At 42.6% G+C, this 17,860-nt stretch overlaps 1 protein-coding gene across 3 annotated transcripts in view; it reads right to left on the reverse strand.

Moving 5' to 3' along the window:
* Positions 1-6,125: 6,125 nt before the first annotated feature.
* Positions 6,126-17,860, reverse strand: part of LOC121284107 (cohesin subunit SA-2-like) — a 127,825-nt gene continuing 116,090 nt past the window's right edge. For all 3 annotated transcript variants that reach the window (XM_041199201.1, XM_041199199.1, XM_041199202.1), the window contains 3 exons: positions 16,602-16,773; positions 10,215-10,342; positions 6,126-7,354 (listed from right to left, as the gene is read on the reverse strand). In XM_041199201.1, the coding sequence (XP_041055135.1) occupies positions 10,225-10,342; positions 16,602-16,773 (290 nt within the window). In that variant the 3' untranslated portion in view covers positions 6,126-7,354; positions 10,215-10,224. The remainder of the gene's footprint in view (positions 7,355-10,214; positions 10,343-16,601; positions 16,774-17,860) is intronic.

Below are 17,860 nucleotides of genomic sequence, written 5' to 3' on the forward strand. Positions count from 1 at the left end.
GAACTCAGATGGAAGCACTGATCATGCCACTAAAGATGGAGGAATGTACAAGGCCAGATTCAGGAAGTCCCAGTGTGCAGAGTCATGGAGGAGAATGCATAGATAGGGCAGGATGAAGCCACATAAGTTTACAAAGACAAGAACAAAAATACACCAGAACTTAAAATAAATTTGCTTGATATTTTCAATTTACAGAAGATGGAACAAATACAACTGTAGCAGTCATAATATATTTACAGTGGGCATCCTACAGTCAATGCAACTAGAATGAGCGAATTAATATCACAGCTTTAAGAACTAAGCTAATGCTTGATTTAAAAGTTAACGTGTTTCTTGAATTCCCTACTGCTATTTGAGCCTTATTAATCACTTGGAAATTGGAATTATTATTCTTTCGGGATTTCAACAGACCCCTTATTTCAACAGAATAGCTACGTGGTAAAAGTGTTATCAGACGACTGAAAAAGAGCTATCACTCGTACAAACTGAACCAATGACAGCGTTACATTTGAACTGCCCTACCTCGAACCTATGACCAAGACCTGCAACATAAGCTGGGATCTTCCGGCCCTGCTCACCGTCAGCACCTTCCAATCCTGCGGCAAGTCAATGGGCTTTTGGCTCACCCACTGCGGCGGGTTCCACCTTGGTGGGGCCGGAAAATCCCGGCCACAGTATTGAAATAAACTTGGTGCACATCTGAACTGTAATAGTTTTTGAACTGCTTGTGCATGGATTTAAAGGAACAGCCAATGAATCAAAATCAGATCACACACGCCATCTTTTTGGCCAGGGAAACGGTATTACTCCAATGTGTAGGTAACAAAAACATGGATGGGGCTGAGCTAAGTCTAGAGTTTAGCTTCGTAAGATGCAGAAATAGGCAAACACGGTCTGGAGAGAATGTGGGATTTAAACCTCAACTCAAGATTGCGCAGGGCGCTACACACTCTTTGGCCTGGCTTGAAGAGGGTTAAGGAGGGTAATGGAGTGACCTCAGGGGAGAAGAGTTTATGACGGGCTGACTGTGATAGCTTCAGTCTTCCAAATGTTGAGCTGGAGAGGAATTTGTGATTCACCCACAAGCGGTAGACCACAAGGGTTGTAGAGAAACATGCTTATGAAAGTTGACTCAATACCGATGAATAAACTTGCTGAGGCCAGTGTGTAGAAAAAGGTTAGATTGTTCGAAGTGATGGGACAAAAGAGTGAATAGAACCAATATTGTTGAATGTGCTGTAATCACACAGGTAGGAGTAGAATCACACAAGGGAAATCCTACAATGGTGTGGCTGACCATGTGGACCCAAAATGTATTATTCAGTTGAGTGTATTTAAGACCGAGATGGATAGGTTCTTGATTGGTAAGGGGATCAAAGGTTACGGGGAGAAGGCATGAGAATGGGGTTCAGATTCCAGCCATGATTGAATGGCGAAGCAGACTCGATGGGCCGAATGGCCTAATTTCTGCTCCTATGTCTTATGGTGAGGCCCAAATTCCAATTTTTCAAAGTAGAGTAGAGCAACTCTCACAAGAAAATGCTTCTCATTGCCTGCAACTGGTGCAATATCCCATATTTAAAATGGTGCTTTATTGGAGTGGAGCTCTTTGATGTCATCCTTCTTGCTTCTCAAAATTTGATTTAATTCTGTGTCTGCCAGCCCTGTGCCACCACAGTAGATATTGTTTTCAAACCATAAACACGTGCAACGGTGTTTTGAAGAAGTGTAAAGATTTAATTAAAATATTTTAAAATCACTGATTTAAGCAAGAAATACGAGCCAGCAAAGTTTAATGTAGAACAAAACTGACAGACCTAACCAACTATGTAAGTCAATATGCCTACAGGAAAATTGCAATTAAGATACATAGACACCCAGTAGCTGCAGTGCAAGCGATTAGTCTGTGCAATTCAGATTCCAGGCAAGTAGGTCTTGTCTATAGTTCTTTGATTCTGCTGGGCTGGATTTTTTTACTGTCCTATTTAGGCAAAAGCCAAACACCCTAGAAACACATTTCCCTAGAGAAAACAAAAAGCTATAGAATGATCCCTAAGAGTATCAGTTAGGAGCGATCGCTTGCTTGGTTAAAATACCCAGGCAGGACTTTTTTTTAAAAGAGAGCAGAGAAGGAGAAATCCATGGCCAGAATTTTACTCTCTATTCCCACCTCCCCGGTGGGTTTTTAGGCGTGGGGTGGGGTGGGGGGGAGATTCCCTCAGGGCTCCCGCCTGCCCTGACCTCAGTGATTTTACACTGGGTGGGAAAGGTCTTGGATGGGAACCCAATCCTTGCCCCAACTGAGGTCCTTGTGGCCAATTAATGACCACTTATGGGCCGTTTCCTACTCAGTCTCAATTTTTAGGCTGACAGGCAGATTGAAGCCCTATGGAGGAAACCTGAAAATACAGTTAGATCTCAGGCAGGAAGTTAGAGGGGAAATGCCTCCATCAGAAACCCCCTTCTGACTGGGGGTGCCCTCCCCTTAAGGCCTGGTGACCTCTAGACCTCCCTCCCCTTCTGGCTGGCTTATCCCTCGAGATACCGATTGACCCCCGCACCCCCCCCCCCGCCCCCCCCCCCACCTCTAGTGACCACCGCCCCCCCACCCACCTTCCCCAGGCCTTCCCTACCCTCCCCGCCCTTAGACTCCTGACAGTTAACCTGCTTCCTGGGACTTCAGCTCAGGCAGCTCCATGCAGTTCCTCTTCCGGCCATTGCAGTGCAGCTGAGTGGGGGGTGGTGGAAGTACTGCCTACTGCCAATCAATCTGATGAAGAGCCATGTGGACTCGAAACGTTAACTCTGTATTCCTCTCCACAGATGCTATCAGACCTGCTGAGTTTTTCCAGCAATTTTTGCTTTTGTGCCAATCAGTGCTCATTTAAGCATAAAGTGGCTGCAGGGTCGTCTGAGTCAGCGGGGATGTGTTCTAAAAATTCAGGCCGATGTCTCTAACCTTTTGCAATCAGGCAGACTTGCAAGGTATTCAGGAGCCTTCCTGAGCACTTCTCAAACAAAGTTTGGCACCGCACTGGATTTACACTATATCCAGCATTAAACTAAAGCAGAGGGAGAGTAATACCACCACAGAGTCTCTGTTTCGCCCTCGAGTTGGATCAGGCTCTGACTCCAGATTTACACTCTGCAAAGCTGAAATTGTTTCACAAAAACACCAAATTTATTAGATCTTTGCAGAGGTACAAATCAACTAAATAGTTTTGCTGTGTACACTGCATTGCATTTCATGCTTTCTACTTAATGAAGGATCATATAGTTTTATATTGGTTTTTTCAACTATTAATAGTCCAGTCAGTGCACTTCTCTGCTAACTTCATGAAACCATTATTTATCTAGCAGTATATAGCATTCGCTGGCCTATTAACAGAACTTGACTGTATCAGTCCAAGTGTACAAAAAATAAAAACACTGGCTGTTGCCATCTTAACAGTTTAGTCTTTTTAAGTGTAAAACAGTGAATGCTTACAAAATGTGAATTTGTGAATTTTTACATTTGAACGAAGATAGCGATTTTCTCATTACCAGTACATTATGAAGAAATTGCTCAATCCCTTTCAGCCAATGATTTTCCATTGTGTTTCCAAATGTGCTAGAACTTCCCTCTGATGTTTTTTGAACCTCAAAATTTTGTGCAATTTGCCAAACACCTGTTTTGTTGGTCCCAAATACTCAGGTGCACCTTTGGTTTTGCTGGACATGTCCTATTTAATTCCCCAAAACATCTACTTAATGGAATGGCCAACTGATCTCACTTACTGACCTCACTTTTTCTTTTGTTTTAGTCTGCACATTCCTTTGAGGAGTAAATTAGAATTTCTTTGCCATAAAACAAAATCTAATGAAGTCTGAATACGAATTGGAGCAGGAGTAGGCCATTCGGCCTCTTGAGCCTGCTCCACCATTCAATGGGATCATGGCTGATCAGACTGTGGCCTCAATTCCACGTTCTTCCTACCCCGATAACCTTTCACTCCCTTGTTAGTCAAGGATCTATCTATCTCTGCCTTAAAAACATTCACCCTGCCTCTACCATTCTCCGGGGAAAAGAGTCCCCAAGACTCTCGTTCCTCAGAGAAAAAAATTCTTCACGTCTTTGTTTTGAATGGGAGACCCCCTTCTTTTTAAATGGTGTCCTAGGTTGACGGTGTGCAACCTGGAAAAGACCAGTATAGTCTAGCTCTGTTAGGCCCAAGATTCTCCATGAAATCATATATGAGGCTCCAGGATTTTGTATGCTTTTTCTATCAGTTCAGGTCTCTCCTGAATTTTACTGTAAAGTAATTAAATCTAAACTCTCCCTTCAATCTCCTCTCTGAGTTTAAGCTTATGTTAACCCTTCAAGTCCATCCTCTACTTTGAAGCACAGTTTAAGGAATATTTTATTTTGGCTCTGACCACACAGATTACTGTTTCTGCATTTTTTTTTAAATCCACAGATCCAGGCCAAGCCCAGCGTACCGCTATATTAGGACTGATGCTGGTGCCTATGCCTATCCCCACAGATTGGTGTTGTATGTAAATAATGTGTCAAATTCTGCCCACTTCCCACCTCCCCAACCACCACACATCGTTTCCAATGTTGAGGCCTGAAATTGTGCTCTTAATGAGGAGGCAGGGGAGATATTTAATGCACAGCTTGAGGCAGTGGCATGGCTATTTTATTCTAATTTATGGGGGACTATTGCCTCAGGCCCATGTCACACGTAACACCTTGGAGAGGTATTCAAGCAGCGTATAGCCACAACTTTTTAAATTCAAAACAATAGAAAATGCAATTCGATATTCCTGAGTCCAATGTGATTTTTTGTAAAAGCTGTGTTGTTCCAAGAACCTGGCTGAGGCTTTGACCTTTTTAAAGTCTGAATGTTAATAGGATTTATTGAGGGTTCAAGTATATTGTGCAATGTCACATATTTCGGAAACATCTCCAAAATGTCATGTTTAAAATGTTTTAATTTGTTGTTACTTCCATTACCCACCCAGCCCAAGCATTTAATCTCTCTTATTCCAATGCAGCACTGAAGCAAGTTGCTTGATGGCTGCTGCTCATGTAAACATGATACAACAGCCATTTTTGCGCATAGCAAAATCTTACAATTAGTAAGGGGATGAATTCCTAATTTGATGTTTGATTGATCTTTCCTGAACCATGAAAGCAGACAGACAGACTGGAAGCTATGATCGATTTTTTGCGGACTGCCTCCCTCCAAAACTCTTCCGTGTGACGCTGAACGTGGAGTATTAGTGATTCATGAATTGAGAAGAAGTGCGTGGTAATCCGCAGATTTCTGGGGTCTTCTTTGACCTGAGGCTTCATGGAGTTGATGGTCAAATATTGAGAATTCCCAGAGCCAATCTCACCAGACTGATTACTATGTCCCTACCTTTCTTGCGTCCATCCTGCAAAGTGGACCAGGCAATACCTGGGAATGGTAATAGAAGAGTCAAGAATTTTGGCTGGAAGATATGGTTGGGATTATAAATATAACAGGCTGTTACTTGACTATTCTGTGGGACAGCTCTCTCAATTTGAGCTCCAATTGCCACATGTTAGCGAGGAGGACTTTATAGCAGGAGCTTGTGAAATACTGTTTAAAAAAATGCCTTTATCAATGATTTTTTTAAAAATACATTGAACCTGGAGGTGCTTTCATAGACCTAATTTAACCATTTGTACCTGATTCATTCCATGGTTTCATTTTTTTCATGTTTTCCTTTCACTCTTTTTCTCTTTTCCTCGTCTTGGTCTTTCCCTACTTCATTTTCTTCTTGGCAATCATCCTTTTATCCTAATTGAGTTTGACCCTCGTCCTTTCTCAGCTCCCACTAGTTGTTCATAGCTCCCTATTCTGAGGTTCGGTAAAATTAGAGGAAGGGGGCATTGGCAAATCCCAGGCTTCAAATGCCTGCTGGGTTGGGCGGGGGGGGGGGGGGGGGGTTGCAGTGGTGGTTTCCTAATTTACAGCCATTTGTCTAAAATTTATGCAGTTGATTGACAGACCCTGATGCACCAGATCACACATAACCATGTGCACCGATACTTGGCCTTATGTTATGCCTATCTGGTTAACAGCAAGTAGGTTGTTGTAATTTTAACAGTAGCATGGCATCTGGATTGAGTTTAATCACATTTCATTGTATGGCATTCAATTCATGATTTGTAAATTCTTAATACTTAACTAGGCTTTGACATTCCATTGAACTGCCTGACATTTTCTCTCATTCTTGCTTCCTTTTTTCTACAGCTTCTCTAAAAGTGATGAAAATATGATTCCATGCTAATGGCGGCGCTCTATTCCTTGATCTGGGTCACCAGCCTTCACATGTGAAAGTGGACAGTGAATGTCTACGTAGTATTCATGGCCAGCTGCAGCTTACACACGTAACTCAGAACAAACCAGGGATCAAATCTAATACTGGTCCTGGTCTGTGTAACTCAAAGGTGATCTACACATTACACTTATACAAAAGCAAAATACTGCGGAGGATCTGTTCTGATGAAACATCGTCGACCTGAAGCGTTAACTCTTGTTTCTCTCTCCAGAGATGCTGCTAAGCATTTCCAGCATTTTATGTTTTTATAACACACTAAACTTGTACATTGAGACATTTTCAAATGTTTTTGTGAGGGAGAAACAAGTTCTTGCTCCAGAAAATATTAGGTCCTCAAAGAACTAACGTTGGTCAGGAGAATGTACTTCTTTCACTCTTGAGGTGGCACTCTGCATGGTAAACCTCTTGTGTTTTCTTCCTGGACATTGTAACATTTATCACCAACTGGTTAGATTGCTTTTTCAAATTCTCCAAACATGTATCATGAAAATTCTCTTTAAAGAGCGTAAAACGTTCTTCAAATTCTTATGATGAGAAGGGTCAGCACAGAAAGTCTCCCAATGCCTTGAAATATAGTAAGTTTTCTATTCTCCGGCATAAGTGGCGGTGCAAGTTAATAATAATAATGTCGGTTATCTGAGAGTTCCATGTTTTCATCCAATCAGAAAGCTCCTGGGTGACCTCGTGGTGATGCGGGTGTTGAAGACTTGCAAGAGGAGCGGGAGCAGTGAATCTAGTGAGCAGTGCCAAGGGAAAATGGTGTTTTAGAATAGTGGGAGGCTCCAGAGTGAGGGCAGGCCACGGATAACAACTATCAGTGAGTTTTTGGTGGCTGTGTAAGAGGGGGACTGACCGGGAACAAATATTAGCGCCAGCTTCTGAGGGATGAAAGACATCTCAGTCAAAAAACAGACCCGATAGAAATTCCAGTTAGTAGAGAATTCCAGTTGATAGGAGTGCCGGATAACACAAAGTTTACTGTAATTCACATCATTGGAGCCTATAAAAGTAACAATAACACAGTAATCTATTATTGACATTGAAGCGCTATGAAAATGCTCTTGACCTTTATAAATATAGCCCTTGGGAGCTAAGCATTCTCTCTATCTCTGTAATTTCCATCAGCCCTACAATCTTTTGAGATATCTGTGCTCCTTCAATTCAGGCTTTTAAGCATCCCCAATTTTAATCACTCCACAACTGGTGGCCGTGCCTTCAGTTGTCTAGGTCCTAAGCTCTGGAATTCGCTCCCTAAACCTCTCTGCTTCTCTACCTCTCTTTCCCCCCTTTAAGACACTTCTTAAAACCTACTTTTTTGTCATTAGCACTAATAACTCCTTATGTGGCTCGGTGACAAATACTGTTTTGTGAAGTGAAGTGACTTGGGACATTTTATTATGTTGAAGGTACTTTTTTATTTACACAGACATGTTGTTGTTTCATTTGTTACAAAATGGCCTATGTCAAGATAAAACATGCTACTGAATGGAGTATAAAGTAAAAGATGATGCAGAAGATACACAAGAGAAATTGGGTTATATCGCTTACCCTATTTATTAATAATCCCCTGGACAACAGTTTGCTGAAACACTCATCCAAACTTTTCTGACCCCCTCGGTTCAATTTCTACAACATTTTTCTTATCAACTTCCCAAGCTCCATCCTTTAAAATCTTTTAACTTGTCCAAAATTCTACTGCCAACATGCAGATGCACTAAGTCTGTCTTACCCCTGGTAAACCGTCTTTGTGGAATTCCAAAGCTCCCTGTACTCAGTGCATTGAGAGTTGAAATTTCACATCAGCTCTACATTCCATCCCGTACCCTGCAGTCTTTCGGCACCCCTCCCCGACCTTTGGCTCCGTCGTTCAGCTATCGCAGTGGCAGCCTCTTATCGTACTCGCCCCCCGTTGCGTAAACAGACTTTGTGTTGCTCCTGCCAGGAGCTGGACCTGGAGTCTTGTCAACTAAGTCTGTCAGTTAAAATGGCTAGAGCTGCACGGAGCACTGCTCGTGCTTGTACCTTTGGCTCCACACTTGCCCCGAGTTATAATTAGGAAATTATAATGCTCAACCTGAGTGACACGAGTAGGTTCTGTTCCCTGGCACTGAGATTCCTCGTCTCAACATCACAAAAATTCACTGCTACTGTTTGTTTTAAGAGCTCAACCCAGTGCAGCTGGGCCAACAGCACAACAGTGACCACGGAGCATGCAGCGAACCTATGGTTTCCAAAATTCTCCACCACAGGGACATTCCCCCATCACATTTTCTGAGTCTGTTGTAGACTAATTAATAGAGATTATCGCTGTGATTGATCAACAACTCCGTTACCATTGGATGGTGGAAGGTGATTTAGATGGCCTTGAGCCTTGCTCATCCAGCAATTCCTACAATTTGTATGATTCTAGTTCAGCGTTAACTAACAATCTCAGTCATAGAGGAATTGAACAGAATTCAAATTGGAACAGCCAAGGTTTAGTCTTTTTGGGGGCATATTGGTGGAACAGTGTAAAGTGAACTATTTCCACAGAATCACAGAATTGTTACAGTGTAGAAGGAGGCCATTCAGCCCATCGCGTTAGCACCAGCTTTCTGAGCATTTTAACCTAGTGCCAATCTCCTGCCTTTTCCCCATAACCCTGCATTTTGTTTCTATCTAAATAATCATCCAATGCCCTCTTGAATGCCTCAAATGCACCTCCACCACGCTTCCAGGCAGTGCATTCCAGACCCTAACCACTCGCTCTGTGAAAAAGTTTTTCCACTCACAGGGACACAAGGGACAGGAGCAGGTGTAGACCAAATAGCCCAGCAAGCCTGCTCCATCATCCAATACGATCATGCCTGCTCTTGTGCTTCAACCCCATTTTTCCCACTTGCTTCCCATATTCCTTAATTCCCTGAGAGACCAAAAATCTGTCTGTCCCAGCCTTAAATGTATTTTAACAATGGAGCATTCCAAAGATGTGGTGGAGAATTCCAAAGATTCACAACCCTTTGAGTGAAGAAATTTCTCCTCATCTCAGTCCTAAATATTTGGCCCTAATCCTGAGACTGTGACACTCATTCTTTAATTGACTTCGTAAAAGAAAAAGACTTGCATTTATATAGCACCTTTCACCACCCTAGGACACACGAAATCACTTTGCAACCAACAAATAACTTTTGAGCTGTAGTCACTGTTCTAATGTAGGAAATGCAGAGCCAATTTGCACACGGCAAGCTCCCACAAACAGCAATGTTATGACGACTAGATAATTCTGTTTTTGTGATGTTGGGTGAGGAACAAATCCGAGCCAGGACACCAGGGATAACTCTCCTGTTCTTCTTCGGAATAATGCTATGAGATCTTTACATCCACCCAAAAGGGCAGATGGAGCCTCATCTGAAACACTTTGAGGCTGAAACAGTGTGCCCCAAATTCCCCAATGCCAACATCGTTCATCTTTGATGAGCAGAAAACTTAATGTGAAATAGGCCATTTAAAAGCTACAGTATTAGATTTAGAGCAAAATGGCAGAAATGACTGTTCAAGATAGATGGGCTTCCTTTCATTGTGTTATTTGCTGTTCTTAGTTTTATTTCATATTTGTCCAAGCAGACAAGTGACTTCAAAATCAGCTCAACCTGTGAACACTCAGGCAATGCAATCAAGCAATTATTTACAGCCTTTACCACAGAGATCACAAAAGAGATATTGCAATCTCTTTTTGAAAACAAAAAATTGCCTCAATATACACGGCAATTTTATTGAATGAGTAAATATTAGTTTTACCTGAGAATTCGCTTTCACTTTTCAATCAATGGTTACAAAGCGTTTGGCAAACAAAAATGAGATAGGCCCATTCTGGGACTTACCAGGTCTGTGTCAGTCATTATCAATATCCAATATTTCATTCAAATCGTCAAGGTCACCCGCGACTAATTTTGCTGTATCTTCTTCCATCAGCTCATCTGTCTTTCTCATTGTTGTTGTCCCATACTCACTAAAACAAGAGCTCATTGTGTTTTAGTACACTTGCCATCAGCAGATACGCAAACATCTTGGTTTCACTTTCAAAACAAATCAATTCACAGTGGCCTAGATTCTGTGTTGAGAATAACGGCGAGGTTGTCAGTGCTCGCCATTATTATTGCAGTAAATCGGACAGCAACTGGTGGAGTCTACACATGCGCATTTAAATGCGGACATCTGAAAGTTGCTGTCAGATACCCTGCTCCTCCACCAACTGGGCTATAACAGTCCACACCGATAGACTCGGCACTGAATTCAATACATTGAGATAAAGCTGTGGTGCTTACCCACCCGTTGCCAACGAAACACAGCAGAAAAAGTTGTGGCTGTTGCAATCATAAGGAAGTGTTTTTTTTAACAGCATAATAACCTATAATTATTGCCAAACAAACTCTCTGGCCCTGAAAATTTATTTTAAGAAGTTCAGAGTTTCATTCTTGGATGAAGTCATTGAAGGTATGGTTGTTAAATTTGCTGATGATACAAAGATAGGTAGGAAAGTAAGTTGTGAAGAGGACATAAGGAGGCTACAAGGGGACATAGATGGGATAAGTGAGTGGGCAAAGATCTGGCAAATGAAGTATAATGTGAGAAAATGTGAAATTGTCCATTTTGACAGGAAGAATAAAAAAGAAACATATTACCTAAATGGTGAGAAATTGCAGAACTCTGAGGTTCAGAGGGATCTGGGTGTCCTAGTGCATGAATTGCAAAAGACTAGTATGCAGGTACAGCAAGAAATTAGGAAAGCTAATAGAACATTATTGTCTATTGCGAGGGGAATTGAATATAAAAGTAGGGAGGTTATGCTTCAGTTGTGCAGGACACTGATGAGACCACATCTGGAGCACAGTGTACAGTCTTGGTCTCCTAATCTAAGGAAGGTAAATGCATTAGAAGCAGTTCAGAGAAGATTTAATAAACTAATACCAGGATTGGGCAGGTTATCTTATGAGGAAAAGTTGGACAGGACAGGCTTGTATCCACTGGAGTTTAAATGAAACAAATAACATACTGAAGGGACTTGACAAGGTGGATATGGAGAGGATTTTTCCTCGTGTGAGAACCTAGAACTAGGGGTCACGGTTTAAAAATAAGGGGTCGCCCATTTAACACAGAGAGAGAAGAATTTTTTTGCCTTTGGAACTCCCTTCCTCAAAAGACAGTGAAAGCAGAGCCTTTGAATGTTTTCAAGGCAGAGGTAGATAGATTCTTGATAAACAAGGGGGTGAAGGGTTACCGGGGGTAGGCAGGAGGTTCCAATCAGATCAGCCATGTTTATTCAATGGCGGAGCAGGCTCGAAGGGTCGAGTGGCCTTCTCCTGCTCCAAGTTCGCATGTTCATATGTTCGTATTCCTTCAAAATTTAATTAATGTTGAATATTTTAAAAATATAAAGAATTTTTTTATTTTCTCTCTGTCTCTTTTATCTCTCTCTCTCAATCCCATCTTTCGTTCCAATCTTCATTTCACTTTCTGTACATAATTTAAAACTAATTTATAATTCCTGGTTTAGACGTTCGGCGGGATTTTCCACACCCGCCCACCGCTACGATCTTCCCATCCCACCGCAAGTCAGTGGACGTCCGGCTGGGGCGCCGCCTCGGCCTGAGGGGGATTCCACCCACAAAGGGGCCTTGGTCTCACTAAATCAACCATATTGATCCAGGATCCTTCCTGTTTGGTGTCCTGCTCACAGGTGCCACAGAGGCCTTGTACAGGGTGCTGCATGGGTCAGACACCCGGTCACAACAAGTCTCCACACAAAAGGCCACAAAAATCACAGGCAGCTGTCAACAAGATAAATGGCCAACACTGTTCCTTCACCCCTGTCTGAAAACTCTTGGCTATTGCTATAAGTCATATGTATCATGGGACTAAAGAGCAGAATTCCGTGGGTGAAATGAGTGTGACTGCCCTTGACATCAAAGCAACATTTGACTGAGTGTGGCATAAAGGAGCCCCAGCAAAATTGAAGTCAATGGGAATTAGGGGGAAAATCTCCCACTGGTTGGAGTTGTGCCTAGCTCAAAGGAAGATGGTTGTGGTTGTTACAGGTTCATCATTTCAGCCCCAGGACATCACTGCAGGAGTTCCTCAAGGTAGTGTCCTCGGCCCAACCATCATCAGCTACTTCATCAATGATCTTCCCTCCATCATAAGGTCAGAAGTGGCGATGTTCACTGATGATTGCATAGTGTTCAGTACCATTTGCAACTCCTCATATAATGAAGCAGTCCATGTCCAAATGCAGCAAGACCTGGACAACATTCAGGCTTGGGCTGATAAGTGTCAAGTAACATTCGTGCCACACAAGTGCCAGAGAAAAGCCATCTCCAACAAGAAGGAATCTAACCATCTCCCCTTGATGTTCAACTGTATTACCATTGCTAAATTCCCCACCATCTTGGTCATCATTGACCAGGAACATAACTGGATCAGCCACATATAATGGTTAAATAGACTGGTCAGAGACTGGGATTTCTGTGATGAATAACTCACCTCCTGACTCCCCAGGGTCTGTCCACCATCTACAAGACACAAGTCAGGAATGTGATGGAATACTCCCCACTTGCCTGGATGAGTGCAGCTCCAAAAACACTCCAGACGCTCAACACCAACGCAGCCCACTTGATCGGCACCACATCAACCACTTTAAATGATCCTGAGGCACAGTGGCAGCAGTGTGTACCATCTATATGATGCACTGCAGCAATTTACCAAGACTCTATCGACAGCACCTTCCAAACCCGTAACCTCTACCATCTAAAAGGACAACAGCAGCAGACACATAGGAAGACTACCACCTGAAAATTCCCTTCCAAGTCATACACCAACCTGACTTGGAACTATATTATCATTGCTTCACTGTTGCTGGGTCAAAATCATGAAATTTCCTTCCTAACAGCATTTTGGGTGTACTCATCCCACTCAGACCACAGCAGTTCAAGAAAGTGACTCACCATCATTTTCTCAACAGCAATTACAGATGGGCAATAAATGCTGGCCTAGCCAGCAATGCCTACATCCCACGAACAAGTTAGATTCATTAATGTCAATGTGTCAGCTAGGCTAAGCGTAAGAACCTAAGTCATAACTGCATAATCTATTGTACAATGAAGAGAAGAAGCTCAGATGATGGGCTAAGGTTTAGAATATCATAAAAATTGAAAAGAGTAGGAGAGAAGATAAGGCAAATCAAGGAGTCATGGTGAGGTGATGCCAACTTAGATTTTGAAATCCTGTAGAGTGTAACAGGGAGCGAGGTGTGGAGTTCTACAGTCTTGACATCCTGGCAAATAATGAGCTAATGTCGAAGGTGTGATGAATGTTGATAAATTCAGTCCTCTTATCTGTAATCAGGGAGTTGCATCAACTGTGGTACCAATACTTAGCTCATCACCAGGAAACTTTCCCATCCCTTTAAATATTTAAGGATTTCATTGCTGTCCACTCATCGATGCTAATTCTTGCAAAAACCATAGTTTTTTTTATTCATTCATGGGATGTAGGCATCGCTGGCTAAGGCAGCATTTATTGCCCATCCTTAGTTGCCCTTGAGAAGGTGGTGGTGAGCTGCCTTCTTGAACCACTGTAATCCATGTGGTGTAGGTACACCCACAGTGCTGTTAGGGAGGGAGCTTCAGGATTTTGACCCAGCGACAGTGAAGGAACGGCGATATATTTCCAAGTCAGGATGGTGAGTGGCTTGGAGGGGAACTTCCAGATGATGGTGTTCCCATGTGTCTGCTGCCCTTGTCCTTCTAGATGTTAGCGCTTGTAGATTTGGAAGGTGCTATATAAGGAGTTCTGGTGAGTACCTGCAGTGCATCTTGTAGATGGTACATACTGCTGCCACTGTGCATCGGTGGTGGAGGGAGTGAATGTTTGTGGATGGGGTGCAAGCAGGCTGTTTTGTCCTGAATGGTATCAAGTTTCTTAAGTGTTGTTGGAGCTGCACTCATCCAGGCAAGAGGAGAGTATTCCATCACACTCTTGACTCATGCCTTGTAGATGGTGGACAGGCTTTGGGGAGTCAGGAGGAGAGTTACTCGCCACAGGATTCCTAACCTCTGACCTGCTATTGTGTCCACAGTATTTATATAGCTAGTCCAGTTCATTTTCTGGTCAATGGTAACCTCCAAGATGTTGAAAGTGGAAGATTCGGCAATGGTAATACCATCGAATGTCAAGGAGCGATGGTTAGATTCTCTCTTGTTGGAGATGGTCATTGCCTGGCACTTGTGTGGTGCAAACGTAACTTGCCACTTGTCACCTCAAGCCTGGAAATTGTTCATTTGGACGTGGACTGCTGTGTGAGTGAGTGATTTCTGCGTGAAGTAATGAATGCTAAAGCTGAATATTGGAGATATGAATGGATGGTGCTTAACTGGATTACTTTGGCAGTCAGAATAATTGAAAATATCACCAGATCTTTCACAGTGTTTTACAACCAATGAAATACCTTTTATTGTTGCAATACCTTGTAGATGGTGGACAGGCTTTGGGGAGTCAGGAGAGGCAGCAGACGATTTCCGCTCAGCAAACTCTCACAACCAGAAAGCTGATAATGACCAATTAATCTGTTTTTTGTGATATTGATTGCGGGGTAATTATTGGCCAGGACACTGGGGATAACTCCCCTGCTCTTCTTCAACATAGTGTTATAGGGTCTTTTACATCACACCGAGCAGGCAATGGGACCTCAGTTTAACGTCCCATCTGACAGAGGGCACCTCTAACAGTGCAGCACTCCCTCAGTACTACACTGGAATGCCAGTCTTGATTTTTGTGTTCAAGGTGTGGAGTTTGACCAGAATTATGGAAAGCTGTTGCCTAACTGGTGGATGAAGCATGCTCTGATTCGTCCAAATCCACCAATTACACAGCACTCTTTTCCAATCCTCCTTGACTTTTTAACAGTTAATGCCAAAACATCAATGCTAATCTGACTTTGACACTTCCTATTAAGAGGCTGACCAGAACAGATTTTTTTGTTTCCCTTCTATGTTATATAAAGACAAAGTTCTCCATTTATTGGATACTTCAACTAAATGATTAAACATAGCAACAAAGCACTGTCCACAATGTTCTTTGCAAGCTTCTTTTTGCTTCATTCACAGGATGTTGGCATTGTTGGCTAGGCCAGCATTTGTTGCTCATCCCCAATTGCCCTACAAGAGGTGGTGGTGAGTCATATTCTTGAACATTGGTAGTCTTCATGGTTAATAGCTTTTCACACCAGTTTTGCTAGAACCACTTGGCCAACTCAAAGGACAGTTAAGAGTTAGCTATATGGCTGTGCATCTGAAGACACATGTAGGCCGGATTGGTAAATACATCAGGTTTCCTTCCCTAAGGGACATTGGTGAACCAGATGGGATTTTTCTGACAATCCAGTAGTTTTATGATCACCATTACTGAGGCTAGCTTTCCTTAATTATCTAACTGAATTTAAATTCTCCAGCTACCGTGGTGGGAATTGAACCCACGTCTCTGGAACATTAGTCCAGGCCTCTGGATTATTAGTCTAGTAACAAAACCAATATGCTGGCATACCCACAAATGCCAGTTAAATTGTGGCTTTATATGTGCTTTTTCAGCCAATAAACAGTCCATCATTTCAAAGTTAAACTCTTGAGCATATTTTACTAATGCAGCACTACTCCTGTGCACCTCCCAATGGACTATATGGACCAGTTTAACACTAATTAGTTAAGCTCATTGGAGAGGTGATGGCATAGTGGTATTGTCACTGGACTAGTATTCCAATGAGCCAGGATAATGATCTGGGGACCAGGGTTTGAATCCCATCACGGCAGATGGTGAAATTTGAATTCAATAAATAATCTGGAATTAAAAGGCTGATGTTGATTATGAAACTATTGCCGATTGTTGTAAAAATCCATCTGGTTCACTAATGTCCTTTAGGGAAGGAAACCTGCTGTTCTTACCTGGTCTGGCCTACATGTTGACTCTTAAAAATGTCTTCTGAACGAGGGAGATAAATGCTGGCCTAGCCAGTGACGCCCACATCTCAAGAATGAATTAAAAAAAGAAAGATTGAGCTCTGGGCCAAGGCTTTAAAAAAAAAGTCGCAATTAACACTGGCACTTGGGCAAAGTACCAAATTGTGTCCCTGAAACTGAGGGAAGGAATAGGAAAAGAAATTGGGAGGAAAATAAAGAAAACTGGAGAATTCAAAGGGAAAATTATGAATGTCAATGTACCTGTAGAGTGACTGCATCCCATCCTTTCCCAGAGGAAGCTCCTTCATATGACTGTCCATTCGGCTCGCCCGCTTCTCATTTTCTCTCAGTGCCACGGACTGAGGCGTCAAGGAACTGGGTGAGATCTTCACACTCTGATCCTCATTCAGTCCTGTATGACTTACACTGTCCTCTGCAAATAAAAAAATGTGGCAAAAATCTATTGTTTCACCAGTAGATGTATTTTAAATCTTACCATTGTTAAAAGGACAATTCCCTGGTGTTACCGAGAGCAACTCACTAATACCCAGATCCTTACATCGACGTCAAAAAGCATATTGTAACTTTGGAACATAAATAGATGTTAGCAATACCTATGGCTTCAAGAAATTGCTCCCACGTCAATAATTAATATCATCACGTTAATCAATGGGACCCGTGCAGGAAGGGGATGCACTGATAATGGGCACTGTGCAACCAGTTCTCTCAATAGGAATGAATTAATAATTGCGATATGAACAGAAGATACTTGTCTTTATACAGCTGGGCTTAAACACCTACTTGCATTCAGAAATAGAGATAGGTAATGACTGGGCATTTGTTATCCATATTGGCAGGCGTGAAAGCCTATAATACACCTCAAGGTACCCGACATGTCCTTGTGTCAGGAGGAAATGTGAAAGACTCGGGAGCCTATGCATTAGTCAGACATCCCAGCTCTCTGACGTCAGTGTGGATTTTGATGGCCATCCCGTAACATAAAGGCCGTCAGTCAGGAACAGGTGCCGAAGGAGGGTTTACTATTAGAGGTAAGAAACAAATCCAGGTCTTCCCACCCTGAGCCCACTGCCTCTTGCTTCTCCTTGCACACCAGAAGTGTGCCCAGCAAGGGTAGTGGTAATGTTACTGGGCTAGTGATCCAGAGGCCCAGGCTAATGCTCTGGGGGAATGGGTTCAAATCCCATCACGGCAGCTGGTCGAATTGAAAGCTAGTCTCAGCATTGATTGTTGTAAAAACCCATCTGGTTCACTAATGTCCTTTAGAGAAGGAAATCTGCTGTCCTTACCTGGTCTGGCCTATCTGCTACTCCAGACCCACAGCAACGTTGTTGACTCTGCCCTCTGAAATGGCCTAGCAAGCCATTCCATTCAACGGCAATTATGGATGGGCAACAAATGCTTGCCTTGCTGGTACTGTGCTGTGCTCTAAGTACATTAGAAATGAGATCCATAATGGTATTCACTGATCTACCTGAATTTATCCCCCTCCCCACACTGCA

The sequence above is a fragment of the Carcharodon carcharias genome, chromosome 11 (assembly GCF_017639515.1).
Source record: "Carcharodon carcharias isolate sCarCar2 chromosome 11, sCarCar2.pri, whole genome shotgun sequence".
NCBI lineage: Eukaryota > Metazoa > Chordata > Chondrichthyes > Lamniformes > Lamnidae > Carcharodon > Carcharodon carcharias.